Source organism: Crotalus tigris, unplaced genomic scaffold (assembly GCF_016545835.1).
Source record: "Crotalus tigris isolate CLP2741 ecotype Arizona unplaced genomic scaffold, ASM1654583v1 scf7180000024141.418231, whole genome shotgun sequence".
NCBI lineage: Eukaryota > Metazoa > Chordata > Lepidosauria > Squamata > Viperidae > Crotalus > Crotalus tigris.
Window position 1 is genome coordinate 125,425 of NW_024100409.1, and position 17,378 is coordinate 142,802.

At 38.9% G+C, this 17,378-nt stretch overlaps 1 protein-coding gene and 1 long non-coding RNA gene across 7 annotated transcripts in view; one reads left to right on the forward strand and one right to left on the reverse strand.

Annotated features, from left to right (window-relative positions):
* Positions 1-17,378, reverse strand: part of FAT1 (FAT atypical cadherin 1) — a 134,673-nt gene that overhangs the window by 46,484 nt on the left and 70,811 nt on the right. For all 6 annotated transcript variants that reach the window (XM_039322838.1, XM_039322836.1, XM_039322835.1 and 3 more), the window contains exons 4-7: positions 15,734-15,795; positions 4,494-4,823; positions 3,696-3,906; positions 698-837 (exon numbers count right to left, since the gene is read on the reverse strand). In XM_039322838.1, coding sequence (XP_039178772.1) covers positions 698-837; positions 3,696-3,906; positions 4,494-4,823; positions 15,734-15,795 — 743 coding nt within the window. The remainder of the gene's footprint in view (positions 1-697; positions 838-3,695; positions 3,907-4,493; positions 4,824-15,733; positions 15,796-17,378) is intronic.
* Positions 2,819-16,334, forward strand: LOC120298799. Its single transcript, XR_005554227.1, has 3 exons — positions 2,819-2,880; positions 6,049-6,194; positions 16,201-16,334. It is a non-coding gene; the product is annotated as an uncharacterized LOC120298799 (long non-coding RNA).

Below are 17,378 nucleotides of genomic sequence, written 5' to 3' on the forward strand. Positions count from 1 at the left end.
TGCCAAGTTGTATGGAGAATTGTTGTCATGTGGAATCTGTTTAATGTGGTTTCAACAGAGAAGTTATATTCACAGCCATTTTAGCTTGACACCAAAATAAACAGGAGGTCTTTAATCATTGGGATAATTCATACATAAACAACTATTGTTGCTTTATTTCAGGTTTTAATTTAAATAACTCCATATGCACACATAAATATAATACTAGTATATACAATTAAGACACATAAACGGATGGAATTTTTTGTTAGGGAACATCTATTGGCAAGAAACCTAAACTATTATTATTACTTTTAAGACCAGCATTAACCCAGACATCAAAACAAGATTATTTCACTACATAAATGATTATTTTCACTGAATTTCTGTGTATGTATGTACACATTGTAGTATTTTCTTATTACTGGTATTGTACTTTCTTTTCCTATGTGAATTGTAGTTTTGTCTTGTTTCTGGTTTTCACTTGTTCTATTAATGGTAGAACACTGTCTGATTTTAAAACTGACACCAAATGCACTTATATATTTACACATAATCTTCTCCCTTTATGGAACTTTAGAGCTATTGTATTCTATTTGTATATAAAACTCTTTTTTTTTCAAATAAGGTTACTTTACTTTATGTAATTCTGTTCAGGGACGAGAACACACACACACACACACAAAATCTGAGTTTTGCAAATTAGAAATTCCGTTACCTGAGTACTAATAGTCCTAGTTCCATCTGTTGCTTCTACTGTTAAATTGTAATTTGATTTCTGTTCTGCATCAAGAGGTTTAGCGACAACCATTGTTCCTGTGCCCTTGTCCACATCAAAGCGGCTGTCAGGGTTGCCACCTGTTCCAAGAAATTGCACAAGAAGTAAGTTCATATAACCTAGTTTTCTTATAACAAGAATATTCTTTGCTTTAATGTAGGTAGGCAACTATGGCCCCTTTAAGACCTGTGGACTTCCAACTCCATGGCTGTCTCTGGAACTCTGGGAGTTAAAGTTCATAGGTCATAAAAGGGCTATAGTTGGCCTATCCCTGCTCCAATGTTTTAATCAAATTCAAAAAGCAACTTTGAAGTACCCAATTGGTAATTTTACTGGAATAAAATAGGAACAGCCATTTGAAATCTCTATTTCATTCAAAACTATGCATTTTGTGTTAAAAAATAGAACTGATTCATCACGCTAGAATTTTACCGCTACAATTCCTCCAAAGGCTTCTGAGTAAAAACAAAGATAAAGAAGAGACGATTCCAGCCACCTTTTTCTTTTCCTTAAATTAATTCTGACCATGATAGTTTTATTATGAGAGGAATCCACTCTGCAGCAACAATGAAGTGCTGCTGTATTTTAACATTATGATAATCATTAAAACACTTTAACTGGCTGTAAAAAATTTGTTCACCCAATTTTATTGATTCTCAATTTTAGATAAAATATTTCTAAATCAGAAATCATATTGTTTATTACCAAGTCACTAGGGATACCCCCTAAATTATCTTACTTCCATGGTGCATATATTCATTACAATTTTTAAAAAAATATATTTTAAAATAATTTAAAACAAGATGTTGTCATTCTTTCTTGAGCTGTATTTCTTTCACAATTACACTGTACATTTCTTCCAAACATGTATTTAGTTGTAAAGAAGCATGAGAGATTTTAAAGGCATCTAATCTCAAGTATGTTTACAATTACATTCCCTGTAAATAAGACATTTTATTTTAGATGCTGTTTCAGCTTTAAGACAAATAATTCATAATAATGGACAGGATATTTCCTTATTACAAATACTACTGAATTTCTAGATAGCCAAACTCTAAAAGCAGGATAAAGCTTCTAACTGCTGCAAAACACAAACAGGGCTACAGCAGAACATCATATACTTTATCTGAATTGCTTGGGGACACATTGCATTGGAGATTATCAAACAACAGACACAACCATGGCAATTATTGTGAACTAGAAAGCTGTGAACTGATATAAAATATTCTACATCAGAATGTTTTACTGTAGATCTCATAATCTGAGCTGCAATTATGTGATCTCAGCAGATACCTTCTGTTATACAAGCCATGGAAAAGATGTAAAAAACTTAAGCAAATACAGAAAATGTCAATCAATTTGATTCATGCTGGCAATAACAATCAAGAAACTTGCAGTAACTGCAGGATCCCAATCAGTACGTTTTATTATCTAAACAACAGCAGTATTTCATGCAAATAGAAATTTTCACAATTCCCATTTAGCTAGCAACAAGCAGATAGACATAGATCAATTACTCCAACTAGCCCTTCTATAATAACTAGATCTCACAGAGTGCAACCTAAGCATTCTGGCTTGTTCTACTCTTAATAAACAAGTACTAGAAATCGGTGTTTGTTCTTTGTTTATAAGATGTTTAGAGCTTTGGCAAGTGGAAAAAAACCCTCTATAGATATAGAAATTTGTTTCCTTCCTGACAGCAGTCATCAAATAGAAATAATGAAGCATTGAGATGTCTTCCATTCTTGGACAAAAATTATGGGCATAATTTCATATTAACTCGCTATGTTCCCCACCACTTTCTCTTACTTTTTACTACTGAACATGTATCACTAGGTGGTCTTAGAATATTCTGTTAGAAGTATTTGGACTTAAGGCACTTGCGCTTCCCTGCTTCTCTGTCTCTGTCTCTCTCTCTCTCTGTGTAAAAGAGAGCGCACTCACAGTGTTCTCCGAGAAACTGAAAAGCTTATTGGGCGGAGCTCCTCCCTTTGTTGTGTCTCTGCAGGAAGCAGGAGAGAGCTAACTCAGGAATTCTGGGAGTTGAAATCCATGAGTCATAAAAAAGCTGAGGTTGCCTGCTCCTGAGCTTGTTGGAGAACAGCTTGAAGGCAGCTTTCCAGGTGAGCAGCAGATAGGAGAGGGAGGGGGGGAGAGGGAGGGAGAGAGGGAGAGAGAGAGCACGCCTTTTGACATCTAAAATAAAGATAACACTGCATATATCCTTTTTTACCTGTGTGTAGGTGTACACACACACACACACACACACACACACACCTATAATAAAGGTAAAAAAGGATATATGCAGTGTTTTCTTCATTTTAGATATCAAAAGGGTTTTGCGGCTCCTGGTGTTTTGTTTTCGATAGGAAACAGGTCCAAGTGGCTCTTTCAGTGTTTTGGGTTGCCTACCCCTGCTTTAGACTATTTGCTGTTCTTCATTTCAAGATCCATTATGTCTGACTGGGAATCATTGGAGTGCAGAGATAGTTAGAAATAGTTTTGCATCCTTTTCTAGATTGATAGACAATAGCTTTTTACAGAGCTCTTCAGAAATTAAATTTAAGCAGAACATCTGAGGTGTGACAAGTTCATTGTGATGAAGGGAGCCAAAATCTTTGTGATTGGTATAGTCAAATCAGCCCTAATTGTTTAATAATGCATTCAAAATACTGCTTCTAATTATCCTTTTTTACTGAATTGAATCTAGCTATTAAATTAGAGAGTACAGTTATTTTTCATACTGGAACACAGAACGTTGGATTACTAGTATTATTTATGGAAAAACTGAAACAAATATCACATTCTCTTTACTCATTAACAGCATATATTTAATTAAATCCTTCCCAGATTTTTTATTTTGTAGCTACAACACTGAAGAGATGTTAACTATCACCTAATCAAGAAGTCACAGTGAAAAATTCTAAAATACTCTTACCTGTAATATCAAACCAAAGTGGAGTACCCAGTGGTTCTATGCCTATTACACCAATCATGTGAGCTACTGGATCACTTTCCATGACCGTAAAAGAAAAAAATGATTCTTCAAAAGAAATGGGTTCAGAAGATGGAGTGGGTTTTGAGATCCATTCTATATGAAGACGGGCTGTTGATGACTTTTGTGGCCGGCCATTATCCACAGCCTTGATCTAAGAATATAAGAATATTAGCAATTTTAAATGTATGAAGGAAAATAGATTATATACAACACAGAAAATACTGGACTAAAATGGCCAAGACCATAATTAAGAGATAACAAGAATCAGAAGTTCTGTAACTGCAAGAGAACTTTCAATTCAATCCTATTCCGACATAATCAAACATTTATTGACTTTAAGAGGGTTTATTCTCAGCTACATTAGAATAAACTGCAGCCATGTATAAAAGGTATATAAATCTATTAAAATGCATAAAATGGGGAATGTATCTATGTAGAAGCAGGCTAGGATAACTATTTGCACAATGAACATCTGAATCTTAGCTAAGAGAATGTTCTTTAAAAAATCAGTTGCTTACTAAAATATTACATGAACATTTTAAACATTTCAATTTTTTTTTAAAAAAGAGAATACTGATCCCTTTTATATTTTAAAAAAGTATAAGTTTGATTTGCTACCAATTTAAAGATTTTCCAGGATTTTATACTATTTTCCATATAGGCAATAATAACAGTACTACATAAACATGTAAAGGCACTGACAACATGCAAGGACATGTAATTGAAACCCAAACTTACTGTAAGAATGTCATATTCTCCAGCTCCAGAGTATTTCTTAGATGAGACAACACCAGTTATTGGGTCAATAAAAAATTTCCCATGCTCATTGCCATCCTCAATTTTGTAAGATATTTCTGCATTGGGACCTTCATCTTTGTCTGCAGCCACCACACGGTAGATTGGTTCTTTTCTTGCTGTTCTTTCTCTCTCTGGTTTTTCACGTTCAGACAGTTTGATTTGATAAAATTTTTGCAAGAATTGAGGTCGATTATCATTTTCATCTAAAATTTTCACAATGACCCGGGTAAGTGTTGATTCTGCTGGTATACCATTGTCTATCACAGTTACCTAATTGGACAATAAAACAATTCACAAAAGTAAATGTTTCTTCGTTACAAATCAAAGCAGACTGTGACTATCTTTCTATTTTCCCACTGTAGAACTCTCAATATGGTTTCCAGCTGTAATGTCTAAATATTTTGAAAAGTGGATTAAAATGTGACTATCTTTGCTAACAATTTTTCTAATATGAGCCTAGATTAGATCAACCTCTGAAGTATTCATAACTGTCTATGCATCAAAATGGAAAACATGACTTACTTTACTGGAAGCACTTAGAAAATAATTAACACTTTCCTTAAATGGTGCTAATATTACGTTATGGTTCAAAATATATTATTTAACAGTGCTGGAGCTAGAAACAGGGAAGAAAAAAGACACTTTTAAAATGATTCATTTATTTATAGAGCCACCATCTTATGTGCCATATCTCTAGGCAGTTCAAAAACACAAAAGAATCAACAAAAATCAGCCTCCAGAAAATAACTCCTGAGTTCCTAATACAGTGTACCTGAAGATATAAAAAAATGGAATTATTGGGGATCAGATTTACCCTATCCCAAAGCTTGGGGGAAAGCAATCTAGAAGGATGGCGGCCTGACATATCTCATGGAGAATTGGGCTGCTATTTGGAAAACACTTGGCCTAGGCACCACCTATCTGACTTGATGGAGCCAGAGTGGTTTTGCAAATAACCTGGCTCTATGCCATATAGAGTTTTAACTGAGATAACCAATATCATGAATTACACCTGGAAAGAAAATGGAAGTCAGTGAAGCATGCAGCAATAATATTATAGAGGCAACCAAGAGGGCACCTAAATGTTAGATTCTGATCCTAAATCTGAAATCCATTTTTAAAATCTCAGTAATTACCAAATTTGCAAAACTCTTACCCATTTTAAGTCATTATACAAATTATAACCATTTTTTGCCTGAATATATTTCATATCTTACACACACACACACACACACACACACACACACACACACACACACACACGGTCACAGGATTCTATGTCATTCAACAGAACTCTACTGAAGTTGTTAATCCTGTGATGGACTGGAATAAGATTGAATCAACCATATCATCATGCTTATGCTTATTTATATGAATATAGATTTTTTTATTTATATGTTCCTTGCAGTAGGTGCCATGAACATCCTGAGTACAGAATTTTCATAATTGTACCAAACTCTCTTTGTTAGTGATTAAGCTTTTCCTTTTTATTAAGATAAAGATGATGTCTACATTTCTGGACCATACTTTTGGCTGTATCTGTTGGAGAGCTATGGTATCTAGACTGCATTACACTCTCTGCTATGAGTTTTGAGAGTGGTAAGTCCATGGGTGCACCTTCATTTGTCCATCAAACTGAAAGTAAGTAGTGAGAGAAAGGTTGATGAGGTTCATGGTTCTGGTTATTTCAATATTAATGTTAATTGTTAGGTTGGCTATGTTGGGTAGTACTGCTGCCATGAACTCTTTCACTTGTTTTGTGGTTATCACTGCATTCTTTACTGCCATAGATCCAGAACCAACAAAAAAATGATATTAGATGTAACACCAGCAACACCAGTGGCATATGATGAAAAATGCCATTGTAATAGATTTTAAGGTGCCTACTGCTTTTAAAAAATATTTTTCTACTGCTCACTAAATAAATTGTTTCTGATTTGTTATCTTTATAATATACATTGAAACATTTTGCCTGCATATTTCTAAGGCAGGTACCCCACTCTTCTAACAGAGCAGCTGACACCCTTTGACTTAAGAAGACACATAGTGTGTAAAGATAAGGACACTGATTGTAAACTCTTTCTTCATACTCTACCCTTTGTAGCCCTCAACCCCACTTTCTAGAGTTCACTACAAAATCCCGGATTCTCAAGAATGGATCTGACATAAAGGGGACAAATGAGAAGCATGGAATGTTATTTCATTCTCATAAATAAAATAACTTAAGATTCTGATTTATTTTAGAACCATCAGTAGGATATATCAGACTGAATTTGCAACAGAATATGTTATCTGTGCTCATAAGCAAGTGAAAAGGAAGTCAAAATATATCAAAGTGATGTTGAAGAAGAAAATTCTTTGTCAAGGGCTACTTCTATGAGAAAGGAAAAAGGTTTGCATTTGTCCTTCATGGACAAATGTGAAGGAGGAATGGAGAAATATATGCTTAAGTAAAGACCATCTGCTAAATTCACTTACTATGTTGCTACTTGAACATTCAACTTTATTTTTACCACACCCTTCTCAAAGATCTCCACCCCAAATATATTTCTTTGAGAAACAGTAAACAGAATGAACATTCTTCCTCCAAGATCACCTATAGATTTTATGGCTGAGCAGGGCTTGGACACGTTATTACTAACATTCAGAAACTTTGTAAAAAGTAAGCAACTAGCCTAGGTTGCTCTACCACAGTGTTTCCCAAACTTGACAATTTTAAGGCATGAGGACTTCAACTCCCAGAATTCCACAGCCAGCAACGCTGGCTGTGGAATTCTGGGAGTTGAAGTCCACATGCCTTAAAATTGTCAAGTTTGGGAAACACTGCTCTACCATAAATGGCCAGAATATCAAAAAAATTGTTGTGCAACAACAACAAATATTGTTAAAGAATCAAGCAGTGTTATGTTATGAATCCAATGCAACTTTAACTAAAAGTATGTCCATTGAGTCTGAGACAACTTGTTTAGGACACTACTATAAGCTTCTGGAGGTATAACTGGCATAGTCTGAGACAACTTGTTTAGGACACTACTATAAGCTTTTGGAGGTATAACTTAGGTACATAGAAAATAATTGCTTTTTTTTTTCAAATGTTATATATGGAGAAACCATGTATTCCAAGAAACACTGAATGTAATTGTAACACCTATGTACTTACTGGATTTAAAAGACACTATATAACAGATTATCTTATAACCTAATAAAATATAAACAATTGCAAAATATCTTTTTGTTTCAATAGAAACAGAAGTAAAAGGCAGGATAAAGGTTAATAGTAAATAAAAAAATAAATTTGCTAGTTTCTCTGATCAAAACTTTAATGCTAAATTAATTAGCCAGATGCACAGTTTTTGGCTCAAACTGCTTATAATATTGACATCATTTTGTAAATAATTTAGATTTAATCCCACAATGTTTTTTCTATGACAACATAAAACAAAGATATTATCTATTTGATGCACAAAAATAATCTAATAATTCTCCTTAATTCATATGAAGCTACACCTAAATTAAGATGTTATTAATTTGTAGAATACTTCCTTCTCAGATCAACAATGTAAAGATAAGTGAAGAGAGAGAAAGGACACGGAAAGGAGAAAATGATCGGTACAGCTGAAAATAAATTAATCTACAGTTCATCATTTGCAAAAATATAAAGATAGTAAAAAATGCCAAAGTTTGTTATAAAAGTACATGGGATACTATTTCAAAATATTATGTTAAAGCACTACATCAACCTTGAACACTGCTCTAGACAATTTTCCATGTAATTTCTGTTTTCTCATCCCTCAAACTTATGCAGAAGAAAAAGTCACATTATTATTATATCCTGACATTAGTGAACTCAAGGACAAACATTCCAACCTATCAAAATCAGTACTGTAAAAAACAGATTAGAAACACAAGTTAAGATATACAAGAAAATGGCAAGTGAGCACCTGTCCACTTTAGACCAGTTCAAATCACCAGGACCAGATGGACTACACCTCAAGGTTCTGAAGGAACTGGCAGATGAGATCTCAGAATCACTGAACTATATCTTTCAAAGATCCTGGAGCACTGGCGAACTACCAGACGACTGGAAAAGAGCTGATGTAGTTCCCATCTTCAAAAAAGGGGGAAAAATGGATCCAGGAAACTACAGACCTATCAGCCTGACTTCAATACCTGGGAAGATCTTGGAAAAGATAATCAAGCAACAAATCAGCGAACACCTAGAGGCAAACAAAGTCATTACCAAAAGCCAACATGGGTTTGTCAAAAACTGATCATGCCAGACAAATCTTATTGCATTCTTTGACCAGGTGACAAAATTAGTGGACTAGAAGAATGTTGTGGATATACTTCACCTGGACTTCAGCAAGGTATTTGATAAAGTAGATCACAATCTACTACTTGATAAGATAGAAAAATGTGGGTTAGACAGCATCACCAGCATCACCACCAGACGGATTCATAGCTGGCTGACCAGCTGTACTCAGAGTGTGGTCCTCAAAGCATGGAGGGAAGTGTGTGGTGGGGTGCCCCAGGCAATGTTCTGGGCCCAGTGCTCTTCAACTTCTTCACCAATGATTTGGATGATAGGATAGATGGGGAACTCATCAAATTTGCAGATGACACCAAGCTGGCAGGAATAGCCAACACTCCAGAAGACAGGCTTAAGATACAGAAGGATCTTGACAGACTTGAACACTGGGTGCTAGCTAACAAAATGAAATTCAATGGTGAAAAAAGGTCCTACATTTAGGCAAGAAAAACCAAATACACAGGTATAGTATAGGTGGTACCATGCTCAATAGTAGTATCTGTGAGAGGGATTTTGGGAGTCTTAGTGGACAATCACTTAAATATGAGCCAGCAGTGTGCTGCAGCTGCCAAAAAATCCAACACAGTGCTAGGCTGCATTAACAGGGGGATAGAATCAAGATCATGTGAAATGTTAATACCATTTTACAATGCCTTGGTAAGGCCACACTTGGGATACTGCATCCAGTTTTGGTTACCACAATGTAAAAAAGATGTTGAAACTCTAGAAAGAGTACAGAGAAGAGTACAAAGATGATTAGGGGACTGGAGGCTAAAACATATAAGGAACGGTTGCAGGAATTGGGTATGTCTAGTTTAACGAAGAGAAAGACTAGGGCTGACATGATAGCAATGTTCCAATATCTCGGGGGTTGCCACAAAGAAGAGGGAGTGGGGCGTTGTCTTACCTGAACGCCTTTTCTCAGCACGGAGATGGAGAATCCACCAATGGGTTTAGACTGGGTTCCTGCCCAATCAGATCAAGTTAGCCAAACTTGCTCCACCTGTCCTGGACTAGGGTGTCCCAGTCTTGATGTGGGAGAAGCCATTGACTGACAGTATGACATGTTGGTTCACTAAACGTAACCCTAGGCTTAAAGGACCTGCGAGGGTGGGAGTGGATTCTCCATCTCCGTGCTGAGAAAAGGCATTCAGGTAAGACAACGTCCCTTCTCCAGCACAGGAGATGGAGAATCCACCAATGGAACATACCAAAGCCTACTCTGCCTGAGGGAGGGAAGCAGGCCGGTCCGGTGGGACGCCTCAAGGTACAATCTGCCGGAGCACTCTCCTGCCGAAGGAGGCCTCCGCAGAGGCGAATCTGTCCAGTTTGTAGTGTCAGATAAAGGGCGAAGGTGAAGACCACATAGCCGCCCTAAAAACGTCCTCAATGGATGCCTGAGTGGCCGCAGAGACGCAGAGGTAGCTGCACTGTGGGTGGAGTGGGCCGTGACCCGACGTGGAATCGGCAATGAATCAGACTGGTACACCCCCCCAATGCACGCCCTAATCCACCTGCCAATCATGGAGGCAGACACCTTGCGAACCCTGGAAGAAGGGTGGAAGGAAACGAAGAGGGCCTCAAGAGTTGTGGAAGCCCCCGTTCGTTTGATGTAACAACAGAGTGCCCTGTGAACGTCCAGCAGATGCCATTGCCGTTCCAGATCATGAGATGGATTAGGGCAGAAATCAGGAAGCATGATTTCCTGAGCCCTGTGGAATATAGAGTTAACCTTAGGGATGAAAGTAGGGTCTAATCGAAGGACCACCCAGTCCCGGTGAAAGATGCAGAGATCATCCCTGATGGAAAGTGCCGCCAACTCAGATATCTGTCGTGCAGAAGTGATTGCCACAAGGAAGGCGACCTTTAGAGACAAGGATCGCAGATCACACATCCCGAGAGGCTCAAAGGGCGACCTGGTGAGGGCCTGAAGAACTCGTGGCAGTTCCCAAGAAGGATACCTATGTACAACAGGAGGCTTAGTGTTTGTGGCATCTTGATGAATGACCTTATCAACGGGTGTTGACCCAAGGAAACTGCAGTGTCACAGGTAAGCAAGGTGGAGAGAGCTGCAACCTGTCTGCATATCGTATTAGATGCTAAGCTCCTGTCTAGACCGTCTAGTAGGTAGTCCAAGATCCTTGGAATCGTCAAGTCCGATAAAGGTAGGTGGTGTTTTGTGCACCACTGACAGAAATTTTTTCACATGGCCTTGCAGATGCGGTTGGTAGCGGACCGCCCAGAGGCCTGGATCATGGAGATGATGCCTAGTGAGCAGGACTCCTGGGATAGGATCCTGCGCTCAAGTGCCAGGTGGCTAGTTGAAGCCACTGAGGATCCTGATGATGCAAAGTCTCCTGGCTGAGCAAGACGCGATCCAGAGAATCCTCCATGGGTGAACTATGGAAAGGTTCACGAGGCTGGCGAACCATGGTCTCCGTGATCAGTACGGGGCCACCAGAAGAATCTCCGCTCTCTCCTGAAGGAGCTTGCGGACGACAGCTGGAATAAGAGAGGGGGAAAGACGTAGAGCAGTCCCTCCATCCATGGACTCTGAAGAGCATCTGCCCTTTCCGCTCCCGGGGACGGAAAATGGGAAAAGAACCTCGGTAGTTGGGTGTTCGCCGGGGAGGCAAACAGGTCTAAAATCGGTAAGCCAAACCTGTCGGAGATCTCCCCGAAGAGGTCCAGATGCAGGTGCCATTCCGAGTGGTCCACTGTCGACCTGCTCAGGAAGTCTGCCTGTCTGTTCGCCTCCCCTGAGATGTGGTCAGCCTTGATGGAGGCAAGGTTGGTCTCTGCCCAGGAGCCCAATAATTGGGCCTTGGTCATGAGGGCATGGGATCGGGTACCCCTCCTGCCGGTTCACATGGGCTTTTGCCGCCACGTTCTCCGTGAGGACCAGTACGTGATGCCTCGCAACCCTGTTGTGGAAGTGGCGGAGAGGCAGGTGTATGGCCCTGAGCTCCAGCCAGTTGATATTGTGCCTCCAGTCTGAGCAGGACCACCTGTCTTGAGCCCACTGCGAGTGAAGGTGTGCTTTTTGATTTACCCCTGGGTCCTTCAGTCTGACTGTCAAATACCTGCGTTTCTGTCTGCTTCCTTGGCAGAAAGGAGACTCCCATCCTCCCCCCTTTCCACACAGCAAGATTGCAACTCCTCCACCCCTCTGGCAGAACGGAGGTTTCCGTCCTCCATTTTCACCAGACAAGCACTGGGCTCAGTGCTGCGCCTTCCCTTCCTTCTGTTTTTTTGTCAGGGATTGACCTCTTTTGCTGCTTCCTCTTATCAGAGCCTGCGGCCGCAGCTCCAACAACCGCGCGTCTGTGCAACAGCTGTTTCGCCCATTCTGATACTTGCGCTCTATTGCTCAGGCTCCTAGAATGTTATTTGGCCTTTGGGCTCAGCGGCTGCCCCCTGGGCGGTCGCTGGCTTACCCTTTCACTGGACGGTTCCCTGGGTGGGAGCGCGGGCCAGTTCTCACTTGGCCACAACATTCGCTTTCCGGACTTGGCCTTTTCAACGCGGCTGCCATTTTGCGGGCCGTGTGGATTCTAAACTTACAAGCAAGGCACACGACAGGGGAGGGGATCCTCAACCAAGAGTTGTCCAGCTACCTTTAGTTCAGTGGGGTGCGCAGGCTCCTTTTTCTTTCCGCTTCTGTGTGACTCAGCCTTTGTCTCCATACCTGATCACCTCACAATGGGCCATGCCGGACGGTGACAAGCACGCAGGGGACTTCGCCGTCCCACAGACTGCCCGCCATATAAGCCGCGTTGCCATTCTTCACCTAGCTGGCAAGCAACACTGCACAACTCTGAGAGCAGGCTGGCTGTCGCCCCCTCGGGGACTTTGCCGTGGCCGTAGACACGACTGGCCACTGAAGCAGTACTGATCTGTATCATCCCGTTCTTTCTTCCCTTTTCCTTCCCGCCTACACCACGCCAAAGAAACCAGGGGTACCCTCTCGTGCACCTGAGTTTACGTCACCAGGATGGAGGATAACACAGCACCCCTCAACAAGGACACCTTGCCTCCTTCCTTGAACCAGAAAAGGCACAGATCCTCCAACCAGGAGGCCGCAGGTACGATCTTGGCCAAGGCCAAGGCCATTTCTGCAGGGAAGACCTCCAAAACAGTGGAGAAGCATGCCAGCAGGAGACACCAGGCTCTGGAGAAAGAATTCTCCAAAGCCTTTTTGATTTACCCCTGGGTCTTTCAATACACCAATCATTGTTTTTTATCACTGTGACCAATGCTCCAGTAATTCAAACATAATCGATCTAAAATAAAATAATTATTTACAGTATGTCATGAGCAGAAGAGATGGAAACAAAAAAGTGAGGAAAGATCTATCTATAGATTCAGCTGCAATAACCTAAACTATAGTATAGATTAGGATAGGCAACTATTTGTGGGATAGGGGTATATCTTTTGTGTGAATGACAAAAGTTGTATTCAAAAAAACAAAAAGATAGAAATGCAGAAGGGAGTACAAAACCCCAACATGATTTGGAGACCTTCACAATGAAAACAATTTTTAAAATTTATCCTAAAAGTCAACATACGTTTTGGTTTCTCATATGAGATCACACCAAATTCTTGGACGCAAATGTCAGTATCTCAAAGTCATAACAAGATTTCCAATTATTTTTTGGTGGAAAAAAGGAATCCATCACAACAGCATCGAGAAAGGAACGCTATATCTTCACATTGTTTATAAACTGTGGGTCTTACTCACAAATTTGCCTTTCCTTAAACTTCTGCATCAATTGTCTGGATTATGTCACTATACTTAAACTGGTTTTCCAGAATATGGTGGGAAGAGGCTGGGGGAATATGACTGTTTAAATACATCGACAAAGCTTTCTAATTATGAAAAAAATCCCAAGAGGAAGTCATGGCACTGTTCAGCTATATGACAGCATTCCAAAACTTCACCTACAAGTATTCTTATTTAAAACAGTGGCTGAATTTAAATAAATAGGTGTATAAATATCAAGGAGACAAGTGGCCTATAAATAAAGGACTAAGTAAAGACTGAACCAATAACTGGAGGAAATACTGCTATCTGCGTAGCATATGTTTTTAAAGTTGTATTAACATATTTCTGACAGGCATGAATGTCATATCTTATTTTATTATCCAATGATGCAAGAGGAAAGTCCATACTATATGTATATATTCAAACCACACTGTGACGTTTCTCTGTGTCATATATGTGTGTGTATGTTGGTATATGCATAATGGTATTTTTTGGAGAGCTGAATGCAACAACATTTCATTTTAATGTATGCTGATTAGTGTACATTTAAAGTGACAATAAAGTTTCTATTCTATTCTATTCTATTCTATTCTATTCTATTCTATTCTGTTCTATGAGAAACTTTCTTTTTTAATTCACTTCAGTGGTTGCAGAAGGAAATAAGGAAAAGAATAAAATAGATTTAAAAGATTCAGTGAAGATGCAAGACATGAGTTCCATTTCTGACATCTCCAGTTACTTAGGAAGCAGGATTGGAGAAAAGAAATTGTTAAAAGCTACATGCAGGTAACAAAATATCTGCAAAGAAACAACCAAGCTCAGCACCAAACACACTGCAAGCTTTTCCAATCTTCACTTTGTGTTAGACTTCATTTCCCAGCCAGTATGGTCCACTATCCGTGAGACTAAACTTCAGCATCACTCTTCTGGATAATACGGGCTTGCTCGGGTTGTTGTCTGACTTGTCCCATCTTTTCTTTATTCTTATCAGTGGATTATTTTATTGTTTGGTGTTATTTTTATCTACTGCCCAGAAATGCCATGATATTCAATAAAAGTTAAATAAATACACCTGAAAAGTTCCAGGCTGGGGAATGCTATATAAGTAACATCTCTAAATTAGCACGTTTTAACAGATTTTAAAGTGCCGCTGGATGGCAAGTGCAATTTTGTCTTTAAACTTCCCAAGTGAAATTATGTACTCCTTTAAAAGATTCATTTATTTTAATATACTTTTTTCTTTGCAAATCCCTGTTGTTTTTGGTGAATCTCAAATATTTCCCTCTGCTCCTCGAGCACTACAGCTTTTACTGTAAGCAGAATTACTATGAAAAAAAAGAAAAGAAAAAGAAAGCAGCCAAAATGTATTTGATGAATTGCAACATTAATCTCTTGCTGATCAGGTCTGCAAACAGCTTACTGAGCAGCCTTCATCGGATTGTCAAAATTGGCATGGCTCTAGAACAATTGACTAAAGAATGGCACACAATGCATTAGTTTAATGTAATATATAATAACAGCTCAGTGTTGTATTGCTGTTTCACAAGAGTAATTGAATTTGCAAGAGGTTTTACTGGGATCACTGCAATGGCAGGCTGTCCTGTTCCAAGTATAAATGGACACAGTGAAGCATAATAATAGGAAGCAAATACTATAGATCATACCCAGACAGGCAGTTTGCATGAAAGAAATGGAAGCTGATTTCCATTTCTAAAGTTCAACCTCTCAAAATTATCTCTAGCTGGGTGAGCATCTTGAAGTGTGCCAAAAGGAATGAACAGATAAACAGATAATTAAGACTGTAATGCCTGTAATTGGAGACTTGGGGATGGAAAGCTGTCTTATGAAAAAAAACAACAATCACCTTCCTCTCAACAGCCACATAGGGACTGGTTAAGCCCAAACTTTTCCTCCCAAGAAGTGAAGAGGGAGACCTAGGATTTAGAACTGTCTCGATTCCCATTTATTACACTCTTGTTGCATTGGTGGGGAAAGAGCAGAAGGGCAGAAGTATTTAGTAGGCTATGTTGTGCAGAAATACCCCCCCCCCAATAAGCAGAATTATTTTGTGTAGAAATGTACTAAGAACACAGCAGCATAATTTACCTCTAATATATGTTCTGCTTGCTGTTCTCGGTCAAGTTTTCTTGAAGTTGTTGTAATTAGACCTGTAAATATATATATAAAAAATCAACTCATTAGCCATTATTTGGTATGAAAAGGAAAAGAAAATATTATCAACTGCAATTTTATAATCTCATTTTGTAACAGAAGTATTGTATTAGTCTGTATATATGTATTTTCTGAGCTGATTTAATATTTGATTCATACCTAACATACTTAATGCTGTGATAATAAGCAAGAAAGTCTTAATGCTAATGGCAGAGTAAGAGAAGACCACTACTCTTGGCTATCTTTTCCTTCCCATTGGATTTGTTTATCATAACCTTCACTTTGTACCTTCATAGGTCATCTATCTATTCATAAACTCAACATTTTCCTTTCAAAAAGTTGCCAGTAAATGCTGATATCATCTGGCTAGACTGACCATAAGAATTTTTCTTTATTCCTAGGATCCAAATGCAAGGATGTTTTATCTTTTTCTTTCCTGCATTATTGAATTTGGCTGATTCTCCTGCACACATTTTTTCCTGGACAACGTATTTGAGAAACACACACATCCACAGAGTGCAATGGTATGTGGGAATGAATTACCTTGGAAGACAGGCAACGAGATGCAGCCAAGGGAACTGTCAGATAAAAAGCAGCAGGTCAGGCAGAGGCAAAACCTTGCCTACGTTTTTAGGCTGTAAAGGGTACTGATGTCAGGCTAAGGCCTAGAATGAGGTGGAAGAATTCAGCCAGAGTTCAGTTCTTTATTTGCTTACACATAGCAAACAGAATCTTGCCAGACTAAACTCTTACTCCACACCCAGCTAATGATATAACTTGAGAGATTTAGGGAGTGGCTATCCCTACTCTTTTCGTCTTCTATACAGCTATGGGCTCTGTGGCCTAGTCTCCCTCCCCTTTCTGGAATGTGCTCCCTTCTTTCTGGAAAATTGCTGTTTCATTGCAGTCCATCAACCCAGCTCCTGTTCCATGGTTATCACCTCTTACAATGCAGTTGAAAGAAGCTCTTTCAGACTTGCAAAATTCTGTTAATGTAAACTTATAAAAAGTAGCTTTAGCTCATCTGATTATGTTTGCTGTCTGGTCTACCTTGCAAGGCTAATATAGCCTTTACCTTTTTAAAGTTAATTTGTTCATTGTTGCATATCTCAAACAAGTGACTCTGGGCAGCAAATAATAATAAAACAATTTAACCAGTTACAACATAGTACTCAATTGATATATATGGCAGCTGAGGAAAAAAATAATCATACATGTCAATATAGCCAGGAAACAGAATCTTGGTGGCCGAAGCATGAGGACAAAGCCATATATTCAAGACCTTACACAAGGCCTTTAGAATTGTGGTCATCCTCAACTCTGAAGGGAGAAAGTTCCAGAGGCAGGGGCTAAAGCATAGAAGGAATGACTCCTACTTCCTGCCAACTGACACTTTGGCTGATGGGAGATGTAGCATGCAAACCTGCTGGACCAAATTGTGCATTTTCACATAAGAGTCATTGATACTTAAGGAACCTACATATGATTTTCTTTTATTTTTGTAGTAAAAAATGGCCAAAGTCAGTCATATACCAGAACTGTAGTGTTTGTTTAAATATAAATAACTATGCAGCAACAG